The sequence below is a fragment of the Phalacrocorax carbo genome, chromosome 17, assembly GCF_963921805.1.
Source record: "Phalacrocorax carbo chromosome 17, bPhaCar2.1, whole genome shotgun sequence".
Classification (NCBI taxonomy): domain Eukaryota; kingdom Metazoa; phylum Chordata; class Aves; order Suliformes; family Phalacrocoracidae; genus Phalacrocorax; species Phalacrocorax carbo.
The window spans coordinates 3,985,079-3,996,291 of record NC_087529.1 but is presented as its reverse complement, the minus strand read 5'-3'; the positions used below and the strand labels follow the sequence as shown (position 1 = coordinate 3,996,291).

The 11,213-nt window shown below is 40.2% G+C and overlaps 1 protein-coding gene across 8 annotated transcripts in view; it reads right to left on the bottom strand.

Moving 5' to 3' along the window:
- Nucleotides 1–7: 7 nt before the first annotated feature.
- Nucleotides 8–11,213, bottom strand: part of VMP1 (vacuole membrane protein 1) — a 68,836-nt gene continuing 57,630 nt past the window's right edge. For all 8 annotated transcript variants that reach the window (XM_064467832.1, XM_064467839.1, XM_064467837.1 and 5 more), the window contains 2 exons: nt 2,134–2,236; nt 8–819 (listed from right to left, as the gene is read on the bottom strand). In XM_064467832.1, coding sequence (XP_064323902.1) covers nt 676–819; nt 2,134–2,236 — 247 coding nt within the window. In that variant the 3' untranslated portion in view covers nt 8–675. The remainder of the gene's footprint in view (nt 820–2,133; nt 2,237–11,213) is intronic.

Here is an 11,213-nt window from a genome sequence, read left to right as displayed (position 1 = left end):
CAAGAAATTCTGGAATGATCAAAGATGACTTTATAAAGTTTTATCTTAACTTCATTCTAAATATACAGAATAAAAAATGCCAGCTTCAGCATTTTGACATCAATCATCTCTGCTAACATCATGAAGTTTAAGAGGGTGGCTTTTCCAACCGAGAGCACGTGCAATGCAATGGGACGCTGGAGAGTTCTGATGGAATAGCCTTACCATGAGGGACATGCAACAGTTTGTATCCGATCTGTAGTCATTTATATACATTTTGATGGTCTTGAAAATTATGGAAAAAGCAAACCAGCCACCGTTCAAAATCCAAAGTTACCCTTAGGTCAGTCTGAAGTTAAATTGGGAAATGGAGAGCATTAAATCATCAGTTTTGGAAGCAATTTGGATGGACAACATTTGTGTTAAACTCCATTTAACATCGCGTTGTCCATCCCATATAATACAACTCGGACATGTAAAGCATTTACACCTTACCTTAACATTTATAAGTTTGTCAATGAAACGTCTGCTCTAACGTCCAAATTACTTTCAAAATTAAATAAAAATTTGTTATAGTTGAAAATTGATGTTAAAAAGTCTTCCCTCATTTTGAATAATGCTGATTTTTAAACATACGGAAAGATGTGTCATTTTTTGTGTCTGCTAAAACCCATTCCAAGGGGTTTTTTTCCAAGCTCATTTGGTTTTTTCTTCAGAGTACATCTTCTGTTGCAGTCGTTTGGCATAGCTCTGGGCCATGGAGTTGATTATAGATAAGATAAAATAACAAACCATGACAATCACCAATTTTTCAAACATCCACGATAGCCAGTTTTCCCCCTGAAGAGACAAAGACAAAACAGAAGAAGGAGGAAAATGAAGATTAGTGGACAGCACAATGGAGAATTCTCCATTTTCTGGGTGAAAGGGAGAAGCCTAACCTTTTATTATTATTATTATTATTATTATTATTATTATGTAATTTGTCAAATTAAAAACAGGAACCAAGTGCAAGCTGACAGGATTCCTGCAGGTCTCTGTAAACCTGACATTAGTCCCCTGAAAAACAACGCAGGAGGGCTTGCCAAATACACTGCAGGGCAGGTGATGAATCCTTGATCATTACTTGTGTGCCAGTGAAGCGATTTGTTATTCCTAGTATTGGTTTCTCTTTGCTAACAATTCACGGAGTTCAGAATTCGCAACCCCTGACTGTCATTCCCTGTCACGTTCATTGCAAAGAAAACAATATAGGTCATTGTTTAACAATGTTTTTTTTCCTAAACTGCATATATTGTGTTATCTTCCAGTTAGCCTCCAATTCTCCTGGTGCCACCACAAGTTAATGCGATGACCTCGGCAGTCCCACTTCGAGCGTTTTCCACGGCTACTTGTAACTTGTACTTTTTTTGTCAAAGGAGGGCAGCAATGCACCGCACAAAAATGACTTCAATGTGCATAAAAGGAATCTGCATATTTCGTTATTCCAGCCCGACCCTCCCTAATGTAGTCTCTTTTTTGGTAAGAAACGGGCAAAGAAACATTTATAAGCGTTACAAGTATTAAATGTGAAATGTGAGTCAGATTAATGGATTTATTCTAAAAATGCTTAGTATCCTAAGGGATTTCATGTCAAAGCTGCTCCGTCCCCACTGAAAATTCAGGGTATGTCCTTTAAAATATGGGGGTTTTTTTGTATGAAAGTTCTGCCCTTCTGTACCGGCTCTAAACACAGGATTTTTCTTTTCCTTTCGAACAGCAAAGGCTTGGGGATTTTGTTTATTGGCCATTAAGCCACAGACCCTACCGGCTTCTGAAGTGTTGATGCTGCAGTTTGTTACATTTTCAGACATAAATGTAGCCCTTTTCTGCTTAAATTTCTCTTTCAAAATAGGCACAGCTAATACAGAGGCAAGACGTGCCCATTGGTCTTGCTTTATTGTTTCCTTTATTCCTCAAGAGCTTTAAGTGCAGTTGCATACATTTACAGTTTTATTTTTAATTCCCAGATTGCTTTTAAAATGAGATTTTTATCTATTCCCTGGGCCACGGCAAATCTTTGAGAAACAGAAGAGTTACACCGGTAAATGTGACAAGTCAAAAGAGCTGGAAAAGTTAAAAACTCACTGGGGAGGGAGGCAGAGAGGTTCTTACCTGTGGCACGCCACTGTCAGGTTTGTGGTGAAGTTTTATCCTCTGAGCTTCCAAATATTCTTGAAATGGCTTCTGAAGAGAAGGACCTATACTTGGAATAGCACTGATGCAAAGTTCATCCCAGAGAACAAGACAAAATAGGGGAGAAAAAAACAAAAACAAAAACAAAAAAAAAAGACATATTTTTTTTAAACTTACCACTGACCCAAACAGAACAAAGTTCAGACTGAGCTACAGCTCAGGAGGGCATCGCTACTTGAGAGAGCAGCTAACCACGAAATAAACCGCAGATTTTGTCTTTTTATCTGAGACTTCTGAAAGGGACATATTTCCCCAGATCCTCAAAAAGTGCTCAAAAAGAAAAACATTTCAGAGCAGACCAGTGACAAATGCACTGCTGGTAACACAGAAAGAAGCTGTGAGCTAGAGCATTTCCTTAAAGCCAGGGAGAAGCCAGCTGAGGCTGTGCACTGGTGCAGTGCTGAGAATAAAATGAATGACTTCTCAGAAGCCCCACATTTATCACCAGCAGTTCCTGTAAGAACTGGTTTGAACCGATTAATAAGGAAATGACTTGTGCTTGTGTCATCTCTCAGTTAAAAAAGAAACTGCTCGCCCTATGACTTGCCCCTATCTTCTCAAAGAAGACGGCCCCTTTCTCAAACTAAGTCCTTATTAGGACAATCTGTGCGTCATCCTTACCCAAAAAGAATGCATTAGCAAATTCTGCAGGCGCCTCCCACAAGTCAGTGATTAACAAAGGAACAAAGAAGGAACTATGAACCCTGTTCTGAATCATGCCATGGTTTATGGCAGATGACTTGCACAAAGGCTACAACACATCACTAAACACCTTGTTCTTACATTAACGTTATAAAGATCACGGATACGCTTTTGGAACTAAGAACACTCTCCTACCTCGAAGGCGTAGAGGTGTTAGCGCTGGACGGGCTCACAGCAGCCTCCAACTTCCATTCTGCAAACACCACAGCCCGTCCAGACTTGAACCAAAAACAACCTAGGTAATTTTTTCTTCAAACCTATACAGGGTGCTATTTAAGCAGGAGGTCCAAGGAGCTTTAATAACTGTCACAACACTTAAAAAAACCCCAGACCTTAAGAACCATAAGCTGCTGTGGTGAGACACTCGCACAGTCCCAAGGCTCCCAAGGTTTGATCCACACACGTACACCAACACTCCTGACCCCAACCATGGGAGGGTTCCCATTACTGACAAATGCCACTTTAAAATAATAATTAAAAAAAATTTAGAATCTCCCTTCTCTCTGAAATTAAAGAAATTAATATCGTTTTCCACATTAAAAGAAAGTCACCTGAATTTCAACGCTTCAGTTTTGACTCTACACTACTGCTTCAGGGGGAGGATTTAGGAAAACACGCTTCAGGCACCGAGATGCACGCAGACAGCTTTACACACCGACCATCTCCTCTCCGCATGACTGCGGGAGGGCTAGGTCTCTCAAATTATTTTCCTCAGTTTCCTGATTTCACACAATATTCCCTTTTCTGGGCTAAAGCCCAATTAAAAAATAACAGCTTTCTAATCTTAAGGATGTAAGAAAATGCACAGACCAAAGAAACAGAGTAGCTCATTCTCCTCCACTAAATCTATTTCCTTCAATAGCCAGGGGCAAGTAATTTTTCTGAACGTATTTACAAGAAGAAGATTGCTTCCCTCATGATTCACCATCACGATGATACAAATGGGTGAGTAAATTCTGTGCCTGGACTGGTAAAATTTCAGTGCAAAAAAAAAAAAAAAAAAGAAGCAGCGACTAAAGCACATCTATCACAGATTTTACACAAGAGTATGTCAACTTTTACAAATGATTTCCAGTTTTTCAGAACCGTCCCTTACAAAGCTGACTATATTCGTGGTAAAAATTATCCTCGTGACTCGCTGATCAGTACGAGTCAATTTTAAAAATGGGTTACATTTTGAGGTTTCTTTTCTTTCTCAAATGATACTTAGAAGCCCGGAAAAGCTACTGAGAGTTAATAGTTTACTTTAAAACTTCTGCATGATTATGAAATGAATATTTAAATGATGAGAGATGAATGATTAACAGAACGGTTGTTCAAATGCCTCCATTTTTTTTCTGAAAACTGAACTAGAGTCAGTGCCCAGTTACCATTAAACAACAGAACAAAGACACGAAAACCTCGTTCAGATGATGAAGAGATCCTGGTGCATCAACATTGTATTTCAAAATTTTTTTCACTAAATATATTCAGCTCCCCCCCTTTGTGAGCATGACTAAGAATTAAGTGGACGAGATTCATTTTATTAAAGCTATTCTGAATAACTGCAAGATCCTCAATGCAAGGACTTTGGTTTCTAAAAGCCTGCAATGTTTTGCACATTTGCAGAGACTTTCATACTGAAAAAAGGTGCATAAATTTAAATAAGGAGTAAAATGAAGCAGAGTAACATCTAGAGAATCACGAATCTACAGTACTAGGAGTAAAACTCATGAAGTCCCAGTTCAGCGGGACAGTATTGGTTACTCTTTAGACAAAACTCAAACATTTAATCAAGCAGCTAACATATAGGCCACCTAATACCCAAAGTGCCGGTATCATCTTAGATCTACCAGTCTTACAAATCACTTTTCATTCTATTTAATGACAAACAAGTGGGTGGGACCCCCCCACCCCCCACATGAAGTTCAACTCACTAACTCTGCTCTTATCAGAGGAGGAGGGGGAAGACTCCAGTATGAATTTTCAAGGATTACACTCAAACCAGAGGCAGGTACAGAAGGAACAGATTTACATCATAATTCTGCGTCACTTAGCAAAGACTTTAAAACACATCTTCAAAAGGCTGCTGTAGTTTCAGGAGTCAAGATGCAAACCGCAGGAGTATTTACACATCCCACTTAAGAACAGAAGATGCTGGAAGATAAGCCTGTTTGTAGAATAATCTAAAACCAATTCCTTGCATTTTCCTTTGAGAATGAAGCCTATTGTCGTTCAAATAAAGAATATGAAAGGATAAGAAAATAAAAGGACCTTAGTGCACAACAGAACCTAGCTCATCCACGCTTTGTGGTCTCTATCTGCCAAAACAAAACAAGTGAAACCCCCCCAAACACACAGCCTGCTGTCCCTTCTTAAAGGCTTAAAATGTAGGTCTCAGTGAGCTGCTTAAAGACTTCAATTTAGAATAAAAAATAAAATTAAAAAAAACCCCACAAAACAAAAAAAAGGGTCATTCACTAGAAGGTGTCTGTCAAAATAAGCAATGAGATAGATTTCACTAGCTGCTACCGTTGCTAGTAATGAATTGTGCAGTTAATCAGCAACAAGGATGCACTGCGGGGAAGAGAGGTGCTGTTCTTGTGTACTCTGACAACAAAATTTACTTGAAAAACAAAGATACCAGCCACAGTTTTACCATAAGATTCAGAAAAAATGCTTTGGATTTCTTTTTTTTTTTTTAAAGGAAAAAAACCTCCGAAGAAATTTTGATTCAAAGCCATTTTAGAGACAGTTAATATTAAAACCCAATTTTTTTAAAATTCATTCTGATTCTGTGCTAAAATGGAATGTTGCACAAGGAATTGAAACTGCAAACAGAGTTCAAAAAAATTGCACTAGCCTTTGGTGTGGCCTAAATGCATTAAAATCATAACATTTCAGTAAAAAAACATTACTTGCATTCTAATGGGACAAGATAAACACCCATTAAGAATTTTGCTTCACTGGACAGAACAGCAGAAAACTGTTGAAGCCTGCTTTCTGAAGTAATACCTGGTATTTGTAATTAAACAGAGGCACCTTTGACTTTTTTTTAAAAGTACGAACCAAAATTAAGAACCAAATGAAAAATTATATAGCTTTTTCCAACAAATAAAACTTCACATCTATCTGAAGCACCACGCTACGGAGATTCAGCAAAGCCGTTCTAGGATTAGTTTAAAAATGACACCGGCTATGTACAGACTGACAGAACCAGTCCCAAAACCTCTATTCCAATTACAGCAAACCTGTGTTTATTAAAATACACCGCACAATTCGTTAACTTGCTTTTCAAAGAATGACTGTCAATATCTGAACCTCAAACGCGTGTCACTGGTCAGGAAACGGTAGGAAAGATTTTTGGGAAACTTATCTTTTTAACAGAATCTTTGGAAGTGCAGGTAGGGGTTTTCTCAAATGCACGTGGATGAAGCACCAAACCAAGAGGAGAATAAAAAAGCATTTTCCCTACACCAGCTCAACCAAAAAGCAGCGTTATTCAGTACTCCAGCCAACTGCATTTTTACCAATATTAAAAATACTTCTTTAAAGCCATTTAATCATTATATTTGCACTTTTGAAAGGCATGTTTTTCATTTTACGAGATCTTTAAGAGTGCAGGTTACTCTTAAGTTACTGAAATTTCATAACCTATGCTTTTAGAGTTCGTGAACACTCCAGTAATTACAAGCTGTGCTAAATGCTGAAGTACAGCTCTCTATCAAACGCTGCGTTTCTGTACCATGGCGCTAACATGTCACAGCAAAAATCTGTCCGTCCACGGTTTAGGAAGTAAAGTTCCCATCTAACAAAAGCCTCTACACATGTGCACATTTCCCTGCTTTTTCAGAGAGAAATGTCAGAATTTGCAAGTATTTTCAAGAAACACCAAAGCTGCCGTTGTAGACCCACATTTCAGGAACATTAATATGGTGGGGGGTTTGCTGCCGATGAAAGTTTCTCATTTTTAAGAGGCCTCTATCAGCAAGTGATTAAGCAACTGATTAAGCAGTTCCTAAACTCCACTTATTTTGATGGAAATTAAAAATATAAATAGTAAGTTCAGCGGCATTCAGTTATCCAGCAGCTGATACGAACAACTGGAATCAGTTCCCCAGTTGTGATGGTCAAGAAATATTAAGCACTGCAGGTTTGAAAACGTGGAAGTCCATTTTATTGGGGAAATAATAATCTGAAGGGAAACGAGAAGTATAATAATTGAATAGATGGTGCAAACAAGCTGCCAGGCTCCCAGGCTGAAGCACACCGAAGCCCTGCTTGGAAAGGTGATGCAATATTGAGTCACAACCCCATTTTATGGGTGATCTCTCTAATACCCGCAGCTGTTAATTTGGAAAAACCGTTTAACTGTTAACTGGGGGATTCCTTCGGTCGGACTCTGGCACGCACGCTTCGTCCTCGCCGGACCCTCTCAGGGCCCGGGGCAAACAGCGGCGCACACGCTTTGCTCCGACTCAGCTATTTGGCCTATTCCAGCTATAGAAAAACATCCTTTTAGGAAATGCCAGCGCTACAATTCAAAACGAAGACAACAGCGAAAGAAATTCTGAAACAACAGAAAACCAAGCGATGAGGAAAATGTCATTGTGCGTTTTGTCAGCACAAACCCTGCAGCGTTCGGTATCTCGCCCTGCCGTCCTGGAGCAAGCATGGCCCAAGGCCAGAGATTATCTCCTCCTACAAAAAAGGGAGTTAAGTGGCACTGAAGAACGTGACAAAGGAGGGAGGGAGCGTGCTGGCCTGGAGTCTTCCCTCCCAGTACTGGCCAACTCTTTAAAATAATTTCTTTAAATCAGAAGAGCCATTGACAGCTAGGCCAGAGGGCCAAAGAAAAGGCTTTCACCTTCCAAACAATTATGCAAAACATCACTAAATCATCACGCCCGTCCTGCCCACACAGAGTCCCTCTGTACTAGATTCACATTTCTATATTCCCCTGTCAGAACACAAGAGAAATCCATCCTGAAGCTCAAAAGCGATAAGGCATTCAGTGACGGGCACCACGTTTGGCTACTTCAGCCACCCCTCCCTCAAAAGAAACTGGAAGTTTTGCTCCAGCACAGCATCAGCTTCTTTGAAAGTTAGGCATTTTATAAACTATCGAGAAACAGATTCCAGCGGAAATAATTTTATGCCTCTGGACAATTAGCAAAGCTGATTAATTTGCGTACCGCGTTCACTGTCTAAACAGAGCACCTTTCTTCCTGCAAGTTATCTGAACCTTCAATGGTTAATTTTTTTCCAGACAGTGATCTAAACAGGCTTAACGGTTAGTATTTTAATGAGCTGTCATTTCCTGTGCTGATAAAGATTCTCACAGTATTTAAACCATCCATTTCCCTGAGGCTCCGCCAATACCAGGACCCTGCAGTGACTCAGTGGACCTCAGACTCCCGCCTGACTCAGCCCTGATAGACGATGCTGCAGCAAACCTGGACCCTGGCTCAGAGAGAGCATTCGCAGCAGAACCTGGGCTGTCTCCGAGGGAGTAACCACAGCCTTCAGCTTCTGTCACCGCCACTTCGGCCTCAGAGCATTTGGTGAAACTTAGATGTTATCTGCGTTCAGTGTTGTAAAATTGCAGAAAATAAATCTGGTTTATGGTCAGGATCAACAGAAACATTTTGGGGGTTAGAAGGCTACTTGGCAGATTCACTCGCTTTACGAGATTAAGAAAATAGCTTATTTGAAGATTACTAAGCTAAAATTGTTACATGTTCGACATCATTTATACCTGGAGCTACGCTCCAATACCCACATGAACCAAGCTGTCTGCAGAACATCTATCTTCTTGGGACATTCTGTTACGTTAAAATCAATGCTTTTAAAAATAGGAATTGCAACATCTCTGACCTGCTGGTTCTTCACTCTGCTCCATTCTGCTCTTTGTAAGGAAACTTCTATTTGTATTCTAAAGATATATTTTTGTACACAACTCAGAAGAAAAAAGCTCGCTTGTTTGAAGTTAAATCCTACAAGCCTTTTGCAAATAAACTTTTGTAATTCTGTTGTGATCCACTGGAAGGTTTTCAACACCAAAGCTACTCAAATTTCATCCACATCTGTGTCCTTTTCAAGCCACTAAAGCCCGTTCTGTGCAGACCTGGTCTATTGTGTACAGGGTGTATAACGAGGGCACAGTCCCACAGGTTTCTGATACTTGTGGGAGGAGAACCATTGATTTATTGTACCATGAAATGTCAGGTGTATTTGTATAACCTTCCAGAAGGATTTCTCTGAGGAGACACTGAAGATGGTGCTCAGTTATCTGTGTTCTCAGCCACTGCAGGTTATATTTTCAGTTGAATTCTACTACACAGGTTTTACTTTAAATATTGATTGGAACCTGTTTTTCAAAATACCCTTTAATGAAGACACTAGCTCCACAGGATACGGACTTTCTGGCATACGGGCAAAACAAAGGCCCACAAGTCAGAAGGTGTGGCTGGCAGATGGTGCCTGGCTCCTCTGACGCTGGCCTGCCCAGAGCAGAGCGATGTGAGGCGGCGGAGATGAGCTGGCAGAGGCCACGCTCTGGGGTCACACCCTGCCAAAGGCCCCCCCCAAAAACCCCCAGGCAATCGCGTGGTACAATGTGAATCAAAAAAAGGGCTCTTCCCACCCCAGGACAACTGATTCTGGGGTAGCCCTTTCTATCTCTGTAGCTTCTTGGCCTATATTCTAAACAAATAACCTAAACCTGTACTGTAAATAATTAAAAAACCAAACCACAATCTTTAAGCAAAGTTTCCAGCTACATCAGTCACCATGATTTCGGCTGTACTTTTTACGTGACAGGAACATCATGCTCCTTACAAGAATCAACTGAGATTAAGTTGTGAAGCAAAGAATTATGGCACAATAAATAGCAGCAAACTGGTTTGTCAAGGCAATGGTTCAAGGGCCTGTTACCAAAAAAACTGTTTTTCCTTTAAGACGTGCAATCATTCAAACTGGCCTGCGTAGCCGGTAAGCATGGAAGTTTGTTCCACAAAACACACCAGGTTAAGAAACCCTTTGGAAGCACCAAAATTTTGGGGTGGATTTTCAGGTCGGCGTCTCTTGAATTACGCTTCACACCGTTAACGCATCTCACCCCCAGAACGTGGCACTAACAAATTAACTTTTAAAACTTCTTAAACTTTTAAAAACCTGGGGAAGTATGCAATTTTTTTTAAAACATGCATTTCACTGGCTTCTATTTAAACTTCAAATCAGTTTATTGACTCAGTTCATTAATTGAATAGATGAGTCTCTACTCTTAAAATCAGCAAGGCATCGTTCACGTAGAAGACAGCATGCATGAGCTCTTCTCAGTGTTCATGCCTCCCCTTTGAGTAACTATCGCAGCCTCTGTGATTCAGACCTCCTGCAGCTACGGGATTTTATCGTTAACTTAACAATAGCTGCAGGGAATCTCTCTGCCCAAGGGTGGGATTTGTCCGAAGGGGGTGCAGCCCTACCATTTGCTACCGAAGCTCAGATGCTTCAGCGGTGAAGGCCACACGCTGCCTAATGCTATATAGAACATGTTCATGAATTTTTAGCTGTCTGTTGAAGTTCTAAAGTTATTAGCTCTTTCTCACAAGATATGAACAGAGCACGCTGAATTAAAAAAGAATTAGATTTTTGGGTTTTTGTTCTGAACGTTGACCCAGAATTGATGGCAGACAGTTTTGTGGATGGTGTGTGCTTTGAGAATAATTTCTCTTAGTAGTTTTCTGGGAATTCTTAATCCGCATTTGAAACTGCCACTTCAAAGAAAATGTGATCGTGCTTAAAAGCAATATGCCTGGTGTGACTTCATAAACAATCCTGCAGCTGTAGGTAAAAAAAAAAGAAACACTAAACGGAAAGATTTAAGAGCCAAAATAAAACCCACAACACACATGATAATTAAACATTTTAGATGGGCTAGGTTTGGCCTAAAACCAGCACCGAAGTATTTTACACGGATGATCAGTTAAACTCTTCTTTAAGTGACAGAATACAAGGCAAAACTCTTCCAGGCAATCTTTCCTCACAAAAGCTTACGAACGTAATACAACCTGAGAGAAAACATTATCCTCTTCTAGCATTTTAGACAGTAATAATACAGCTTTAAACTATTAACTGGTAGAACAGGTTGATAATTACCAGCCTCATGTGAGCTACCAGTATCTTTGTAATCCCCTTCAGCTTTGATTTCAAGACCCTCGCTAGCTTCAGCTTCCTAAATCCATCCAGCTCCCCTCCTCTGCCACCAGCTCTGACCTCGCTCCTCCTCACAGGGCTTGCTGCGGGACAGCTGCCAT